Source organism: Lytechinus variegatus, chromosome 3, assembly GCF_018143015.1.
Source record: "Lytechinus variegatus isolate NC3 chromosome 3, Lvar_3.0, whole genome shotgun sequence".
Lineage (NCBI taxonomy): Eukaryota > Metazoa > Echinodermata > Echinoidea > Temnopleuroida > Toxopneustidae > Lytechinus > Lytechinus variegatus.
In genome coordinates this window covers 51,146,741-51,167,052 of record NC_054742.1, presented here as the reverse complement: position 1 = coordinate 51,167,052, position 20,312 = coordinate 51,146,741, and the positions used below count along the sequence as shown (strand labels likewise).

The 20,312-nt window shown below is 34.6% G+C and overlaps 1 protein-coding gene across 1 annotated transcript; it reads right to left on the bottom strand.

The window, feature by feature from the left end:
- Positions 1 to 571: 571 nt before the first annotated feature.
- Positions 572 to 15,510, bottom strand: LOC121411292 (methionyl-tRNA formyltransferase, mitochondrial-like). The gene is made up of 11 exons (XM_041603938.1): positions 15,449 to 15,510; positions 13,957 to 14,249; positions 13,337 to 13,388; positions 12,582 to 12,757; positions 11,539 to 11,661; positions 10,793 to 10,895; positions 10,233 to 10,308; positions 7,637 to 7,725; positions 3,185 to 3,257; positions 2,367 to 2,446; positions 572 to 1,724 (listed from the first exon to the last, which is right to left on the bottom strand). Exons 2-11 carry the CDS (start codon positions 14,178 to 14,180, stop codon positions 1,575 to 1,577), a joined length of 1,146 nt encoding a protein of 381 aa, XP_041459872.1. The 5' UTR covers positions 14,181 to 14,249; positions 15,449 to 15,510; the 3' UTR covers positions 572 to 1,574.
- Between the last annotated feature and the right edge of the window lie 4,802 nt (positions 15,511 to 20,312).

The window sequence follows — 20,312 nt, the reverse complement described above, 5'->3', positions numbered from 1 at the left end:
TTGAGTAACTTAATACCCTATCAAAGTTCTAATTTAAAACATGTTATTGTGTAACACACAGCCTAAAAAGACTCATTAAAACACTTGATAATTCATAGACAATTTTCCTGATAAACAAATGATGCATTGCTCCACTAATTGATGGAATGTGGATTACAAAATATTTCATGTTACCTGAAGCAGCGGTTGCCATTGTTCTATTCCTTTATTTTTTTCCCATCTTCAAAAGATGTTTCCTCATGCTATAGACAATCATGGGATGAAGATTTTGTAGAGATACAAGCAGCTGCTTTGAGTAAGATGAATGATCTTGTTGAGAAAATCTCAAGGCTATTGCCACGGACCCATATTCTGAAGTCGGGATTCTAAAGTCATGGTTTAAGTATGGGAAGCCAAAAGTATCAACATTTTTATTAAGGTGTATGTTTCTTATGTTTACTGTGCTCTTTCCTGATTCATCGATGGCGAAGACAATCATCTATTTATACTTCCTACACAATTATGAATGATTTGAAAGCCAAATGAGCTGAATTATGATATCCCTACTGTTAGTGATTTGTGTAACAATTGGCTATCTATACTTTAAAACACAACTTTAAACCTGAGTTTAAGTTAAACCTGACTTCAGAATACGGGCCATGGAGAATAAGGTCAAACATGATAGAGAGATACAGCCTGATTGGGCAGAGGGTAATTTTGAAGATGGCTTTCACAATGAAAATAAGATGGACAATTATTTCATGGAGCCTTATTCATTGTCAACATCACCAAATGAGGGTGATGTCTATAGTATCAACCCACTCCATGGCAGGAAAGTTAAAGACTGTCAACCGTAAGTTATTGATAGCTGATCCACAGAGTTGTGACTTGTCAGATAGCCATCCGAATCATACTTGTCAACCAAATGACAAAATTTGCGTCTATCCACTGAGAATGAAACCGATGAATCAAATAGTGATGATAAATGACAAATACTATTCAGCTATGTTTTGAATTTTCAATTGAACAGGGTAGGTACGATTTCGGGTTTTCAGTTGGGTTTTTTTAAGAGGTTTCAATTTGCATGATTGTGAGACTGATAGTCATTCATGGAAAATAATCAAATTGAAATTCCCACTGGTAACCTCCTAGACATCTGTTTTAAAAAGGGTTCTTCCCCAGTTCAGTTATACCCTATATGATCTTCTAACATGCAAACAATGAAAACAGAATTGGGGAGAGAGATATTGTCAATCGAAATACAGCATGGCGGCATGCAAATGTAATAAAATTCAATATCATGTCCTCAATTATGACCATTACTTACAGAAGATAGAAAACTCTTGTGTTAGTAACCATTGATCTCATTCTGTCGCATTGAGCCGTACTGAAAATGGGCATTTCTAGATTGCTTTAACAAGTAATTCCTCTCACAAGGGACACAAAATAAAAACCCAGCAACTTCAGACAGTCTTCATACTTGGATATCCAACTAACACAGATTTGACTGTGTGGGTAAAGATGAAGCAGGACTCAGAAATAATCTGGTCTTTCGCATTGGTTTACACGGAAGTCGATTCCTACCGATCCCAGGGTCATCTATCTGTGACATCACGATTCCTAAAACATCTCCTTTCATCATCATCATCTCTCCTCCTACCTGATAGATAACCATTATAGAACTCCTTGGCTGTCATCCTCTTACGACCGATCGGAGAGATGGAGCGGAATCCAACCCAGCCATCCTATTACAGAGATAAATAAATACTTCATATAAATTTACCACAATTTAGGAACATTTTAAGACTGTAAAACAAACCAAGGTAAACAACCAAATTACAAGGCAAACAACTATCAATGAATTTTTTTAGAAACAAAACTAGAAAAAAAATATTACAAAAGATTTAGGATTATAACAATAGAAAGCTTTAAAAGGATGCCAGATGTGAACAGGTTCAATAACAACACAGACATACATAGTGTCATGCTAATCAGTAGCATAATGCAGCTCAGCATGTCAGTGATTAAATAATTCCTCGATTTACAATGGACAGCAAAATCTACCAACTTAACATTATTCAGGATAATTAGTAACCAACGAAACTGGAAGAATAATGACAGAGTCCAAAGATACTTTGTTTTGACAAAACCACATCTTATCACTCATTAAAACTATCTAGCTCATAAAAATAAACACAAAACTCAGATTTTATGGTTAGTTGAATATTTATTTGTCTTATTTGTTTAATCCGACTACTAAGAACATTGCTATGCTTCAATATAAGTATTATAACAACTAATGCACTGACAATACTAACATTAAATCCTGTCTTAGGGACTAATCAATGAATGATGCCTTTCCAGAGGACATTAGGACATTCACTCACCTTACAGCGTACATAGAGGATGTTGTTATTCTTGTTGAAAGAAATAAAACCTGGCTCATCCACATCAGAAAGTGACATATCTGGATGAACATGGAAAAAGATATCAAGCATGTTATCCCCATATAAAATGACCTACCCCCCTCCCTATAAAAAGGAAGAACAAATATTGAACACTGAGTTTTCTTTAGACATTTGCAATGCATATTTTCTCTAAATATATATTTTCCACAATTATTAATTGCCACAGATTTAATCTTTTAAAAGATAAAATGTGTATTTTTGGCAATTTAGTGTGTCTAAAATTATAGTTTCCTTGTATGCATATTATTGAAGCAAAAAAAAGAGTTTTGTTCTCTTAACAAGCTTATCTTATGCCAGATTGAAAGTATGAACATTGCATTGGCATAAACAGAAAATTTCTTAAAGAATTGTGAATCCAGAAAGATTAATATAAAAATGCAATCACACATTGTGCCTTTATACTATGGTGATACAAATAATTGAAGATGGAAAGAAGCACCTTCATCACACTGACTATATAAACTGTTTGAAAATCTATAATATCCATCAATATAATACAAAGTCAATCACAAGTGGATTTGGTTATTTATCAAGTCTTTTATTTTACCAAACTCACTATATCACATGCTTATGTATGATTTAATTATCAGTCTTTTCTGTATTATCTATAATGTATCTCTTCAATTGTCACATTTAAATTGTATTCATTTAGATGTTTGGTATCATGTAAACATGTTTGTAATTTATCATTGATTTATGAATAGAATGCAGAAACTCCTGCAAAAAAAAGTCTTCACCTGAGCAATAATTAGAATGTACCATTTGTTCCAATCTCATTTCTTCACTTCCAAATAAACTCTTCAGAGGCATCTGTAAGGAATTGAATGAATACAACTTGAAAGTATAATGTCAACATGCGATACAGCGGTTTCATAATGCATTCAAAGTTTAAAAACTCAACTCATTTACACATCATACATTTGACACAAAAAAATTGTCCCAAACAACCCTGTCTGATCTAATATTAGGAAACTTTTTTTTTTTAGTTTATGGACAAATGACACTTTTCTGAATTACCTTGCCACTAGGTCATCGGTGGTGTTTCACAAATATTGAAGTGAAATTAAGTCTGACTAAAAATTAAGACGTATTACGTATCACCGCCTTGATCAAATCATAGAGCTATTAACAGAAGGAGATCTGACTCTCTCAAACGCTTTGCCCCATGCGCGGCACCGCTAATCCCCTCTCAGCAGGGTCCCTCACGGCGCATTACAGAGGCCGCTCGTAAATCAGATAAGGAAAGTTGATCGACGCGATCAACAGCTCGGGTTTGCGCTTGCGCAGTAGTGTTTTCACCCATAATGCATTTCACATCGGCTTCACGAATTTTATGCAAACATGGTGGCTCACGATTTCGAACGTCGTGATTTCGAAGACGAAAATCTGGTTTTGGAACCAGCTGAATGCAGGCCTGACCAGATTTCACAAAAAGAAATACGGGACAATCGACAAAGTACGCTGCATGAGCGGATCGACCGAGCCAGGTCTTAAAAAAAGATCAACAAAGGAGGCTACACGGTGTTCGACTTGGGGAAAAATGTAAAGAACTGGAAGGTGGGGGGGGGGGGGGTGAACGAAAGAATGAAGGAGGGAATGAAAAGGCGAAAGAAAAGAGTTGAATTGAGAACGGATAGAAAGAAAAAAATGAAGGGGAAAATGAAGGAAAAAATAAAGAAAAAAAGGAATGTTAGAATAAAATGATGAAAGATAGAATAAAAGAAAAAAACGTTTCCGTCATTATTTGAAATGAATTTAGAAGGAAAGAAAAAGAAAAGAAGGGAAGATGTGTGAAAGAAAACATAAGGGAGAGAAATAAAAGAAGCAAGAAAAAAGGATGAGGAAAGAAAGAACGAATAAAAGAAAAATGCTTCCTTTATTCTTTGAAAGAAAGAAAGACGGGACAATCAACAAAAAAGATCAAAAAAGATACACAATGTTAGACATGTGAAAAATATAAAGAATTGAAAGGGAGGGTAAATGAAGGAGAGAAAGAAAAGACAAAAGAAAAGGAAAAAGGAAAGGAAAAATGAACTGAAGGGGAAAATGAAAAGAAAAACATTAAAGAAAATTAGAATAAAAGAAGGATGAAAGAAAGAATAAAAGAGAGAAAAAAGGTTTCCGTCATTCTTTGAAATGAATATAGAAAGACAAAAAAAAGAAAGGAAGGGAAGGAAGATGAATAGATGTGTGAAAGACAAAATAAAGAAGAGAAAGGAAAAAAGAAAGTGAGAAAAAGGGGAGGAAAGAAAGAATGAAGGAAAGAAATATTTTCCTTCATTCTTTGGAAGAAAGAAACAAAGAAAGAAGAAAATAGGAAGGGAGGAAGGAAGGGAAAGAAATAATAAGGGAAAAGAATTGGAGGGAAAATAAAATAAAGAATGAAAGAAAGGAGGAAAGAGAGGGAGGAAAGAATGAAGAGATGAGAGAATGACAAAAAGAGAAAATAATGGAAGGAGAGAACGAAAAAGGGGAGAGGAAGTGAGAAGGAAGCAAAGAAAAGTTTAAGGAAAGAAAGAATGAATGAATTCAGGAAATAAGGAATGGAAATTTGATAAAGAAAAGTAACAGAAAGGAAAGAAAGACAAATGAACAGAGAGAGAGAGAGAAAGGTTCAGGAAAAAAAGATCGGAAATAAAGATAGATGGAACAAAAAAAGGGCAAGCAGGAAGGATATAAGGATGAACAAAGAATGATACAAAAGAAAAAGGAAAAAAGTTCAAACTTCAAGCAAACAAAAAAATCAAGTCATCTAACAAAAATCATAATGAAGTTTGGTGTTTTTTAATATATTTTCAGAATTTTGAAAAACTAACATTATTTAGAAATGAGTAAAATTTTAAAGTGAAACATTGTCAAACTTAAAAATTAGATGAAACAGCGGCATCATACACAACAAGACTCAAAACGAAAGCTGAAACAACAAGATCTAGTTATGAAAACTAAATAATTTGTTCCACCGATTACATCTCCAAATTAGTTTCATTGTTATCTCTGCTTCGTCATCTGTTGGTTATTTGATGAAAAAAATCACCACTTTTAAATGCATTAACTACATTTTGTTCAATATTCTTAAATACGGGACAAAAAGGCGTCCCGGGAAGGGTTTGTCGGGACAAAGGAGCAAAATACGGGACGTCTGGTCACCCTGGAAGGGAGGGAGGGAAATAAAGAAAAAAGGACACAAATTAGAAGGAAAAAATATAATAAAGAATGAAAGAAAGGATGAAAGAGAGGGAGGAAAAAATTAAGGAGAGAATTTAAAAAAAAGAAAATAATGGAAGGATCGAGAAAGAATGAAAAGAAAAGGGAGAAGGAAGCAAAGAAAAGTGGAAAGAAAAAATGAAGGAAAAAAGGAAATTTAAAATAGGACGGAGAGTAAGACAAACAAGGAAAGAAAGAAAAATGAACAGAGAGAGATCAGGAAAGAAAGATAGGATGGAATAAAAAAAGGGGCAAAGAGGAAGGATAGAATGATGCCAGAAAAAGGATATGAAAGAAAGAAAGAAAAAAGTACAATCTTAAACAAACAAAAAATCTAATCTAACAAAAATCATAATGATATTCGGTGTTTCTTAATATATCTAGAACAGAAATAGAATGTTTTAGAAATGAGGGGGGGGGGTCAGGTGTCCGGACACTTTATATTTTGGAAGCCTTTTTTTCTTTAGATTAAACTAAAGATATGAATTCAATAGTTGTAATCATCTTTTATTTTGTTCTCTAAAATAATTTTAAATCATGATTATTTTTGGTCCTAAAAATTGTAAAACTTCGCTTGTAATTTTTTCCAAATGACTTTGTAACTTAAAATGAATCGTCCTGACATAGAACTGGGTATACTTCTTTGTGGTCCCAAACATGTTGTTTTTAATTTCTTTATTATGTAGAATAACAATTTTTATACTTTGTTCTCCTTTTTACTGGTTTGTAAATTAAATCTGTTCGCTCCGCGGCCCCTGCTATTTTCCAAAAACGATACAGAGACAAGAGCTGAGCGAGCACGGCTCCCGTCATTCATTACACTCACTTTCAACTTACACAAATAGGAATGCGTGAGGCACCGGAGGGTACTCCACGATGCGACAATCGCCAGAGAAATGCCCCGCAGATTCGTCGTTATACTATCGATTCTATTGTACTCTCACAAATGATCTTGGCATGAAAATTTAGCTCAAAATATGCTCTTTCATTTTATTATAATTTCTAAAACAGGTAAGGGTAGGAAAAGATTTAACCATGGAAGAAAAACAGACATACTTAAAATGACCAATCTCCAACTTCCTCTGTTTGTAATTTTGTTGAGTCAATTCAGATTGCAACGTATTTGGTATGTATGCAAAGGGGATCATCTCAGAAGTTCAACCATACATAAAAGACGTACATCAGGAATCCGTACGAAGAGATATGGATGTTAGAAGAACAGCAAGTCGTGTTTCAATTTTGAAAAAAAAACTGAGCTCAGGGGAAGTTATGTGGGAGAACGTTGTTTACGGCGGTGCCTCGCAGGGTCCTTCAAAAAATCTCTGACCTCAGATTTTACGAGGGGGCTTATCGCGTTATGTAAGCGTGCTCTAACTTTGGCCTGGCGGCTCGCCGATTGATGTTAGATATCGTTCCTTCGCCCGAAGGAAGCAATAACAAAGGATTAACAGAGGAATTGGAAGATGGTTCTCCTTCTCTGTTAGCTCCATGATCAAATCATGCTTTATAGGATGTCTGCTACTGCTTATTAATCAGTAATCAATGAAAATATGCATTGAAAATCATGTGCGCAAGTATGACTTAAGAAAGCCATATGATAGTTTTGAATATTGTCAAATTTATAATCATTCAATCCACTTTTCAGAAATCTAAGTTATTCCTTGGAATGATGACATATCTTAAAAATCAGCTTTGTTTTTGCTTGTTTGCAATATTAAGCAATAATTTCTTAGAAATGTTCGTAATAAATTGATTTCAATATTGACAAACTTGTATTTTGTACCAAGATAAGTATCTACTGAGCACACCAGCAAGTGGCATCGGCACAAGCAGCAGGGTGCTATTGTGTCTCTATTCAATTGATGACCATGGTCACAGGAGACTCAGAATGCAAAGGTAACTGAAGTGGTGTCTGCACCAGCTATACACTTATTATCATAAGGTAATGTATTTGGTGAAGTCTTTGCTTCTTGATCATCACCTACCTCTTGTCCGATGGCCCTGAACAACCTGTCTATCTCCTGGGGTGTAGCGTCCCAGTCTATCCAGGCTAACGCAGGTGGTATCTTTGGTCCTGGTAATCAATCACAATCAAGAATATTCCTATTGTAATGGATTACTTGAGACAGGAGCCCTATGTAACAAGTGGAATGCCTCTGGCAGTCTCACCTGCATCACGCGATTCAATATAGCAGCAGTGCTGACTTTGAAAACTACTATGACTTGCACAAGATGTTCAGTGATACTTGGTTACCCTATGTCCACTTTTTCTGAACTAGACCAATACACTTACAGAGATTTGATAGTAATTCGACAAATACCCCCAACATGGCCAAAGTTCATTGACTCTACATGACCTTTGACCTTGATCAAGTGACCTGAAACTCGCACAGGATGTTCTGTGATACTTGATTACTCTTATGTCCAAGTTTTATGAATCAGATCCATAAACTTTCAAAGTTATGATGGTAAATCAACAGATGCCCCCATTATGGCCAAAGTTCATTGACCTTTGACCTTGGTCATGTGACCTGAAATGCGGACAGGATGTTCAGTGACACTTGATTACTCTTATGTCCAAGTTTAATGAACTAGACCAATATACTTTCAAAGTTATGATGGTAATTCAACAAATACCCCCAATATGGCCAAAGTTCATAGACCCTAAATGACCTTCAACCTTAATCATGTGACCTGAAACTTGCACAGGATGTTCAGTGATACTTGATTGCTATTATGTCGAAGTTTCATGAATCAGATCCATAAACTTTCAAATTTATGATGGTAATTCAACCCCCAATTCGGCCAAAGTTCATTGACCCTAAATGACCTTTGACCTTGGTCATGTGATGTAAAACTCATACAGGATGTTCAGTGATACTTGATTAACCTTATGTCTGAATTTCATGAACTAGGTCCATATATTTTCTAAGTTATGATGACATTTCAAAAACTTAACCTTAGGTTAAGATTTTGATGTTGATTTCCCCAACATGGTCTACGTTCACTGACCCTAGATGACCTTTGTCCTTGGTCATGAGACATGAAACTCAGGCAGGATGTTCGGTAATACTTGATTAACCTTATGGCCAAGTTTCATGAACTAGGTCCATATACTTTCTAAGTTATGCTGTCATTTCAAAAACTTAACCTTCGGTTAAGATTTGGTGTTGACGCCGCCACCGTCAGAAAAGCGGGGCCAATAGTCTCACTCTGCTATGCAGGTGAGACAAAATGAGCTCTGATTGTTCAAATCAATTACACATATGGAATGGCATCAATTTCATTATTTTTGCTTCAAATCTAACATTTATACATGCATCCCTACCATTTTATAACATACATGTAGGAGCATGCAGATTGATAATAACAAATAACACTGCACAAGTTTTGTCATATCCCATATGATGTTGCTACTGTAGATTGGATCAATCACCACTCTAAGTAAGACACGGAACTATACACAAGTTACAATTAGTTCTTTTTTGGTACATTCTTCATACAGCACTTGTAGTCTACTATGAATTACCAACTGAATTTCCATGTATGTGCCTCCATTCTGATACTGGACATTAACATATGTTCCACATATGTATTTTCAATTCAGTTTTAAATAGTCTAATGCAGGGGTTCTCCAACTTTTTCCTTGAAGGGCCAGATGAGACTCCAAGTAAACCTGAAAGGGCCAGGGTGAAGTGGATACTGGATGCTTGAACCTTGGCATAAAAGGTGTAATTGCAAGACGAAGGCACTTGTGCAATTGTTAATTGGTCAAGCAGGGGCTGTGGAAGTGGGGGGGGGCTTCAACTCCCCCTCCCACTCTTTTAAAAACCATGTACAAAAACGTAAAAACGACCGTATAAATGTGATTTTTTTTGCATGGCCAGCCTCCCACTTTGAAAACCTTTCGGTGGCCTCTGTCAAGGTACTTCGGTATGAGTTAGTTCTTTTAAATGTTCAGTGTGAAAAATGCACTTGCGCACCTGTATGAAAATCCAAACATGGTGAGAACAGCGCTGGTATCATCTAATAAGAAAGTAGATCGAACAGACAGAAGAGACTCCACTAAACTTTGTTTAAAAGTCAAATTAGTTTGACTGCCATTACTTTTATTACGGTTATGTCTACATGGAAACACAATGTAATCACATTGAGCTACGTTTCATATTGTGACTTAAAAGTGATTAAGAAAAACCCCAGCAGAGTCTCGCGGGCCGGATCCGGCCGTAGTTTGAGAACCCCTGGTCTAATGGCTTAGAGTACAATAAGCTCTGTACTGACCGCACAAAAAGGTTGTTAGCGCTAACAACGCGCTAACAGAGGCCCTGTTACAACTGGTAATGTGGCAGTGATGCCTTATGTTACAACAATGCATTCTTACACATTGAAATGAATGTTTTAACTTCACAATCCGTAAGATGTGACTGGCTTACACTGTTAGAGCTCTGTTACGCTAACAATGTTTCTCTGCAGATGGCACAGGATGTCAAAAACTTAACTGTTTTGATAACAGATTTACTGACTATACTGGCAATATTTCATTCATCAATCATAAGATTTCCAGGTTTCCAATATACTCACCCAATGTAATTCCATCTTTCTTCTGAGGCATCTCGTTTGCAATTAACTTGGGTAAATTGTGGAGGACTTCTATCAACTGTAATCCAAAATGGGTACAACATGCAACAAAAAAATTGATAAATCATTTATATTCAATACCATAATAGAGTAAGGATGGGTAATCCTAGCCAAATTGTGAATCAGATTTTACTACCTAAAGAGTAAACAGGTCTCAGATAAATTCTCATTAAAGTGTCTCATTATTTTTTTAACTCCCAGGAGGAAAAAGGGTGCTATCAGTAGCAATCTTGGCAATTGATAACCTTTGTCTTGATGCTGTTCTTTGTTAAATTCAATCTTTCATGGTAAGGGGTATCATCATCCAAGAAGCTTAATAAGTCATTATTCGTGAAACCGGCAACAGAAATCAAAATGTCTTTTATCAAAATTCATCTTTCATGTCAAGAATCCAATTAATATAGTACAATAATGAAAAACTATTTATAAATAGTGATCACTGATATTAAAAAGATCTAATTTATCATATATTTTTTGCAAACATGATAATTTTTAAAACATACCATTTCTGAGCCCCTTTTGGCAAGAACATTTGTAAGACTCTTTGTAGTACTGTTGCATGGTACATCATATTGCCTCTGAAGTAAAATAGGTCCAACATCAAATCTGGATTAAAAGACGTGAAATAAAATATGAAGCAAAATTGTATTTAAAAAAATAGGGGAGAAAGAGGGAAAAGATTGAAAATGGTGGTGACATAGTGAGACTAAAAAAGCAGGTATTATTGAGAGAAAAAAAATTTTGATACAAATCCATAAGATTAAAAAAAAAAAAGTTTTATCCATTAACAATTATTTTAATGATGAATGAATTCTGTCACCGATTGCGCCATATCAGATAGTCTTGTAGAAAATTGATTTTCAACAGCCAACCTACTGTAAGCTATCCTTTTTTCTAATAGAAATCTTCCAATTAATCCAAGAAAAATGAACTATTTATGATCATTTCTATCACCAGAGTTAACATCAGGTAAAAAGTTATGCTTAGTGAGAAATTATACTGTCCCTTAAAATATAACAAGATTACTTTCTTATCTGCTTGGAAGGATTCTCATCATAGATACTCCAGTGACTTCATCACCATTGAATATCCCTTAGTAAGACTAGACTCATTTCTTTCCCGTTTGGGAGGATTCTCATAATAGAGACTCCAGTGACTTTGTCACCTTTGAGTATTGTATGCTGGACAGGTGCACCTCCTCTCAATTTTAGCAATAATAATATACAGTAGGACTAGACTCTTTTCTTACCTGTTTGGGAGGATTCTCATAATAGAGACTCCAGTGACTTCATCACCATTGAGTATTGTATGCTGGATAGGTGCACCTCCCCTCCATCTTGGCAAGAGACTGGGATGAACATTCAGTATACCTCTAAAAAAATATTAAAGAGGAATAAATGTTAATCTATCAAGTTATCATTTACCCATTCCTCATTTCACCAAAGAGGGATAATAACATAAAAGAAAAAATAAATCCCTCGTGCAAGTTGATGAATATAAAGTTCACTTACATCAAAATAAGATGTTACAGGCAAATTATCATTTCAGTTGTAATTCAATTGTAATAATTAGTTTTCCATTTCTTTGTGAACAGAGAATCTGTATAACTTTAATATAGGTCAGGTAGATGTTTAAAGTTACGTTATTCCATCACCTATATCCCTAAGATTTCTTTGAATCTTGAAGAATATATGTCAGAATAAATCAAACATAAGTTGAAATTCTAACATAAAACATAACTAAAGTTCCAAAGAGAACAGAGATCATTTGCTGATTTTCATTCCACCTGCATAATAATGATACATATTATTGTGCACTTAAGTGTTATCATTAAGCTGACTCATTTTTTCTCACTTTCCAAATTTGAAGAAACATTTGCACTTTTAAAATCACACTTCACTGCTCATGACATCACTTCCTCCTCTGATCAGATTCAGATAAAAAAAATAATTTATTGTATCAATTCCTTCTTCTTAACCGCACTCAATAAATTTGTATATTGTACTGCCGTCTTTATTAAAATACATTATAATAATAATGATAATATAAATTGGTACTTATATAGTGCATAATCAATTGAAATTGCTCTATGCCCTTTGTACACATTGCTCTCCAATATTAGTTATATTACAACAAAAATCAAAATGTTTTCATTTTTTTTTTAAAAGATTCAACAGAAGAACACTCTGGGTATTTATCAGGAGTCTCTATTTATACCTACATACAACAACATCGCTACCCCTAAGGAGATATCAGGTAAAGACACCCATCAAGGTAACCATAGATACTTACAAAGGGAAGCCTTTCATTAGCCCCTCCGGTAATAGATGACCAAAAGAAACAACAATGCCAACATCAAAACCAGAGACGTTACTATCCAAAGGCCATTGGCGACAGGTGAGTTGGTGTTCCTGACAAAACTCCCAGACTGGAGACGGTTTCCTAGTCCTACCTCGCCGTTTGATAAACTGAAATAGTAATAAAAATTAGGATGTTAGCTTTCCTTTCATATTTGTTTAAAAAAATCATATTTACAAAACAAAATACATTTTAAAAAATAGCTGTCTATGAAGTTAAAGCACGACTTTGAAATTTATCCTAATATGAAGTGGAAATACTGTGAGCCCTAAGTTTTCCTGCTGTTTTCAGCAATAACTGTACTTTGAACAATCTAGATAGTGACCATAAATGGTATGCTGCATACAGGGGGGAAATGCAAATCAAAGCAAGCATATATTCCATTCTCTTTTTTATATGAAACATAATTATTCATGGTTTGCTATAATTCAGGTGAAAGAAAAATAAATAACTTGTACATTTTCATGTCTACCCACTTAAGATATATAGATAGATACTCCATTTTCATGATATATCCAAAATGTACCGGTATTTTTAAAATGGATTAAAAAAAAAGATTTCTTATAGCAAGCATCCTAAAAAAAAAACTTTCAATGATTAAACAATAGTAGTACCTAAGAAAATTCATACCATCTTATCTAGAGATAGTTCTTCATGCAAATATAAACATTTCAATTTTATATACTTACTGTGCTTTGTGGAACTACAACTTCTAGCTTGTTAATCAAGAGTCCTTTCTGTCTACATTAAAACAAAGCAAAAATAAAAAATAAAAGAAATTAAGCTTTTATTTGATTCTGAAATTCAAGCAGAAATGCTGTTTTCATATGTTAAGAGGTCTGTCTTTGAGCTTATATTACTCAAGCTCAATTAAATCTTTATTTTATCAATATAACATGCCCACCAGAGACAAACACAGTTGCCTCATTTGTCTAAAGAAACCTACCCTTTTGAGATATAACATGATATACACACGCCGTGTGAAAAATAAAAAAAAGACATATGCTTCTTCAGTTTTTATATTCTCTCTCTGTTTTCTAATTCTTCCATATTAATGAGCTGATGAAGGACTACATTACAAAATAACTATACTTTCTTGAAAGCAACTTTGTAAACAGAGATATCATCTTGATATAGATAGCAAATCGTATAATCTGAAAAAGTTTTGCTGTCCGGAAATTATTCGGGTAAATAAGACAATAAATCAAGTAATAATGATGGTTGAAGTTTTGAGTATTTAATCCTTTATAATCCTATCAATGTTTAAATTTCCAAACAAAATCTAAATAAAGAAAAATATATTTCTTACCTTGATTCTTCCATCATTTGCAGATGAGGAAGTGAGAAATGATCAGTGCCAAAGAACATCACGTTCCATCTTTTCATCTGGTCTGAATGACCCTGTCCATGACACTGTCTCTCAATGATGATAACATTCTTGTTTATGTCATTATTATGTCCAAATCCTTTGTGATGGCGACATCTACGCATTAGGCTGGAGAAAGGGCCTCTTTTCAACATTAACCATAGCATCTTGATGAATAAGCTGGTGAAGTTACCGTTGTAACTCCCTTGAAAAGTCCATTCTAGTTTGGCTCCTTACTTGATCATGACAAAAGAGAAGAGAAAAATTATAATCTCAACATGCAGCCTTTCAGATAAAAATCCCTGAATCTTGTGTAAAGTGAATGCGTGCGCAGACATGGGGCACCATTTTTTTGTTCAATCTGAAAATACTGTCCCAGGTTTTTCTAGAAAATAATAGATCTAGATCTATTTCTCCCCAATATTTGTGATATTTTTGGCACACTCATAAGAATACATTACAAGGAACATTATCAACTGAAATTTTCTATGGAATAAAAAGAAATTCAGGTTTAATCTTAGAGTTAAATTTAAGGTGCACATACATGTGGCCCCTTCATATCCCATTTCGCGAGTTGTTAACACTTGTTAGCTGTTAAGTGCTACCATCCTGCCTGTGGGGAATCTAAATGTAGATCTGTGCACACATTTTAAAAATTCTTTAAAATGCCACTTTTGTATCCAATACAGTTGCGATCCATTTTTCATTAGTAATGTGGGAACATTTTGTATTCACCGGAGCGCTAAAAAAAATCAAATTTTTAGCATATTTTTGTGCAGGCTCTCTATTGGTGTAAAAGAAAAGTTCAACTTCAAGATAATTGTCAATTTAGTCTTACTAGTACTAGATTAAAATTTAAATAATTAAAAAACTTCAATTTACTTAGTCTTAAGAATCAAGTTAGATCATCACCTACGTACACCACCAATCACGGTTCTTTGACTACCTGTTAGCTGTTTCAACCAGAGAACAATAGATTCGGTCCACTGAATGTATGGTGAATAATAATGGAAACTGACAGCTCAGTCAGTCAGGGTAAAAAAATCAAGCATTTGTCCCCCAAAACATACAAAAACAAGAAAAAATAAGTCAACCATTATCAATCTTAGTTCACCGCACGTCAGGGAATATTAACAGAGAACAAGGTTTATCAAACATATTACCTTGTTCGTTGAATGAGTAGTCGTTAATAGACGCGAACGTGAAGCTTACCGGTAGTGAAAAACTATTACTAACCCCAAAACCAACACGTGGGACAACAATAACCCCGGGACACTAACAGTAACACTGTGCCTGTGGGCTAAAAGAGGTCTAAAAGTTAATGCTAAGTCTACAAAACTAACTCAAAACGGTCTGAATAACCTATCTCATGTTTCCATTCGCCACAGAGTCTTGCATTTATCATTCTGTCATGCCATAGAATACATACCGGTACCGGTGTTCCCCTTCCTATGCCGTGTTTCGAGTTCACATTTCACGACACAAGTCGACGGCGCGTGCACCACCGCCACCCCATACGATTATCCGCAAAATAGCAAAATAGACCCCACCCCTCCCCGCCGCTCCGGACGTCCCGGGTGCGTATTTTTTTATTTACACCACTGCTCCGCCAAAGTTCCCAGAAATACGAAAGAAACGGCTCGCGGGCAAGTCTAATCTGTGCGCTCAAGCAAGGCTCTCGGAATTATATGATGAAGTTGAATGATATCCAAACCTGATCCAAAACCACCTGAAGTCATCCCGTTACCACATTATTTTCTTATAGGGTAATATTGTTGATATAACGGAAAAGGGCTCTAAAACCATTTGAGTTTGTTACAGAGCTGATATGTGATTTTGTATTGAAAATGAATATGTAAAAGATATTGTCTATACGAATTGATGTTGAGCCAATTATTAAGTGCTGAGAGAATTAAAGTGTTCGGGTATTCATAGTATTTTGCCTACAGTATATTAAAGCCTTCTAGTATTGTCTTGTTCTGAGGTTTTCCCAACCTGAAATACTTTCAAAACCACAGAGTATACATTTGCAGCAATGCTTGGCAGTGCACCTTTTAGACAAAGTTGAGTAGTAGCTGTGATAAATGACCGAGAAAAATGAAAAGAGCCCGAAAACTTGGAGGGGGAGGGGAGAGTTTGAAGGAATATACAGAGAAAGGGTGAGATGAGATACAAGGAGATTGATTTGGAAACAAAAAAATATATTGTGAAGAAAAAATGAATAAAAAATGGGCCTTAAGCAAGAAGGAGAATAAAAGAATATCGAGTCTACCCAAGCAGAAAAATCAGATTAACAAAATAAAAAACATTTGAGGAAAGTTGGACAACTCAGAAAAGAAAGTTGTGAAATTTTAATCATAATAAAATTATGAAAAAATGGGGAAATCACAAGATAAATTGCCGATTTTATGAAGTCATGGATGCACCACTAACCATTTATTTTGTTTACAAATGTATTTATACTGCAAAAATTCAATATTTGATGAATCACATGATTTTTTCAGACATGACTCGAATCAAGTTTCATTGTTATGTAAACTATCGAATGAACCCAAAATATTGAGCTTTACTATATTTTTATACCTTTAATCACTCAATAATCATTATAAATATTGAATCATAAATTCATATTTTCAAGGTTGTTAAATAAGGGCTAGAACTATAAAGTCTGTAATAAAGGAAACATGAAAAATATCTATTATCTAGATATCCTAGCTGGAAAAAGTTTTGAGGAAATCAAAATTTCGGAAAAAGTTAAATTTTGTAGTATAAAATAAATGGTTAGTCACGTGCACCTATATGATGTCGGCAAGTTGGCAATTGCCTATAGTGATATTAATTTCATTAAACTAATTCATAAATTCTTATTAGTTGTCCGATTTCCCTCACAGTGAATTTTAGTTCTGTCAATCTGATTTTTCTTGTCCTGTTGAAAAAAAGTTATTTTGGGGTAAGCCTAGGCCCTATAGACTTTCCTTTTAAAAAAAATTGAGAAAGAAAAAAAGAAAGAAAGAAAAGATAGAGGGAAGATCTTATCTGCCAAATAAAAATAATGATGATAATAATAATAATGATAGTAATAGTAATAATGATGATGATGTAATGATAATAACAATAATAATAATGATAATAGTAATAGCAGGGACATTTTTTCGGCATAACCAATTTTTCCAAAGGGTAGATAGCTCTGGGGAACCTTGATTTAAGCTACGTCTACCATTGTTCTCTTCATCCATTTCTTTACAATAATAATGATATCAATAATAATAATGATAATAGTAATAATGCTATTAATAATGAATAGCTAGAGAAAAACAAAAGTATCAAGGTGTGCATATCAAATAGGCCTATACAGACAAAATTCATCGACAAAATGTGCCTAATATAATGACAACAAAATAAAGGTCTTCTGAGTTGAGCAAAAAGCAAGAGAACAATGCGGAGACCACTGTCGCCCCAAAACAGAAAGGAGAATCACCTAGAGAGAGTGAGAGAGAGAGAGAGCCAGATGAGTTATGAAGATCAGAGAAGTGAAAATTTTAGACGAAGAAAAGAAATCTAGTCTAGCTGCAGCTAAGAACCCCTAAGAACATATTATTTCATGCATCTGAATGTCTGAAAGTGCAATAACTACGAACAAAATGCTCATACGATTCCTACACAATTGTAGAATTGATATGAAATGCAAGCGGATAAGGTCATAACAAACTATTGAAATCAGAAAAGTTTTTTTTTTGAATGACTAAGTTTATTGTGAACGAAAATCAAGATGTCACAGTGCACGACGATTTGAAACGTGTGTGGTCAACGTGTTAGACTCTTGCGCGAGCCGTTTCTGTGGGGTTTTTCAATACTTTGGCGGAGCAGTGGTGTAATTAAAAAATACGCGTCCCGCGTCCGGTCCCCAAGCCAGGGGTGGTATTCTGAGATCCATTTTATCTCAGATAAAATAAAATATTTTATCTCCGTTAAAATCAGTGAGATAAAATACCCTTAAAATCTCTCCGAATTGGTATTCTGAGAACCATTTTATCTTCATTTTATCTCTGTAAGACACACCTATTTTTTTAATCAATATCCAATTAGAAACGCGCTTTTATAGCTCTCTCATATCACTCAACCAATTAAAATCCATTCCGCCAGGAGGTGTGGCAAAGGGGCCAGATTGCGTCAATTTATTGACTTCAAATACGCTTGCACTATACGCTTGCGCGTCTTTACGGAGATTTCTTTTTAACAAAAAGGACAATACTCTCATGATCATCTTTTTTCGAAGTCTATATCGCATCTTTTCAAACATCTTTTCAAAGACAATATTAGTAAAGAAAAGTCTTATGAAATACTCTCTGATTGTACAGGAACAACGTTAAGGTGTTATTCTCAATAAGTATATAATTTTTCTTCATTTTCATGTCACCATTTGGGGTTAATTCACCTAGAAATACTGGTGAAATCAACGTCGCAGAGATAAAATAGCCTCTACCCTCTTTAAAGTTTATTTTATTTTTTCTTCAAAGTAATGGGCGCAAGCACATCATCTGCGTTGCAATGGCCAGATACGCGATGGGTATGTGTACGTAGGCATTGTTCTGTTGCGTATCATTTGTAGAAACGCAAGATAAAATTTATACGCAAGATAAAATCTCATCTCAGAATACCAATTTCATTTTAAGAGATAAAATAAAATATTTTAAAGATAAAACGACCTCAGAATACCACCCCTGCTCAAAAAGAAAGAAAGAAAGAAAGAAAGAAAAAACTTTCTCTGATTATTCCCATTTTTAAGCATATAAGTTGGTTCATCTTAGGATCTAGCACGTTTATCTGTGTCCATAGGCGGATCCAGGGGGGGCCCGGGCCCCCCCTATTGGCGGAGCAAAAAAAAAGAAAAAAAAGGGGAAAAGGAAGGAAAAAAGAAAAAGGGAAAAGAGAGGAGAAAAGAAGGAAGGCAAGCATAAGAGGAGGAAGATGAGTGAATAAAATAAGATAAGGGGAAGACTTGGAAATTATTTTGTTTTAAATCTTTCATGTCGGCCCAAAATTTTCGCTCGCGCTTTGCGCTCGCATTGCCTTTTAGGTGATATCTTGCTCAATATGGACCTTAAAATATCAAATTCTGAAGTCAATATACAAAACATAATTCAGCTGGGAAATTGAACTTTCATTATTTTGTTTTATTTACAAATTGATTTTTTAAAAGTGTAAAAATTTCTGTTTTATGGTCTGAATATTAATAATTTCTGCTTGCGCTGCGCGCTCGCAAAATTTGATTTGTCAGGTACCTATTATTTTCCTGTATTCCAAGAAGTTCTCAAAATATCCCTATTTAGGTCAGATTGTCAAAACGTATCAGCTAGCGCTGCACGCTTGCATTTTGATTAGTGAGTTATGTATATCTCAATATTAATTCTAAAACAAACTACTTAAAATCACCATTTGATGACAATTAATCATAAATTTCTGCTCGCGATTTGCGCTCGCATTGATAGATTTTAAACTCATGCATCTTATGCATAATTACAAAAGTGCTTTAAATGTCCAATTTTCAGGCCATAATATTAATAGATTTTGCGCTCTCATGCTTAGGAAGAAAAATAGGAAGATAGTCATCATTTTCTTATGATGACATAATGTCCTTATAGAATATCCCGGTCCTATGTCAAAACTCAAAGTAACAATAATTGAAAATATCAGCTCTGTTTTAACTGTGATCCTTCTTCACCTCACAATTTTTCCACAAAGTGCTTAAAGTGACCCCTTTTCAGATCTGAATATCATATATTTTTAGCTCGCGCTTTGCGCTCGCTTTATTGATTTTCATGGTAAAAAAAAGGTATTTAGAATACCCAAATTCTAGGTCGATATCTCAAACACACGTTTATTCAGATACGCAGCTTGTTCTCCATTTAAATAATTATCCAGTTTCAGATAACAATATAAAAAAATTGTCTGCTTGCGCTTTGTGCTCGCATTATTAATGTATGAAAATTTCCAATAGCTTTACCTTTTCATGATTTACAAAACATGAATAGAGTGTCCAGAATATTTCCGCTCGCGCTTCGCGCTCGCATCAATAATGTTCAGTTTTTGTCTTATCCTGTCCACGATTACAAAAAGTGCTTAAAATTTCCATTATTCAGGTAGAAATGTCAAAATTTTCAGCTCGCGCTTCGCGCTCGCAATATTTGAATGTTGAAATATGTATCGTCTTCATGGCTAACTTCAAGCAGTCCATAACAAATACGTTTTCGATCAGCTCAAAACGTATATAAAAATTTTCCGCTCGCGCTCTGCATTAT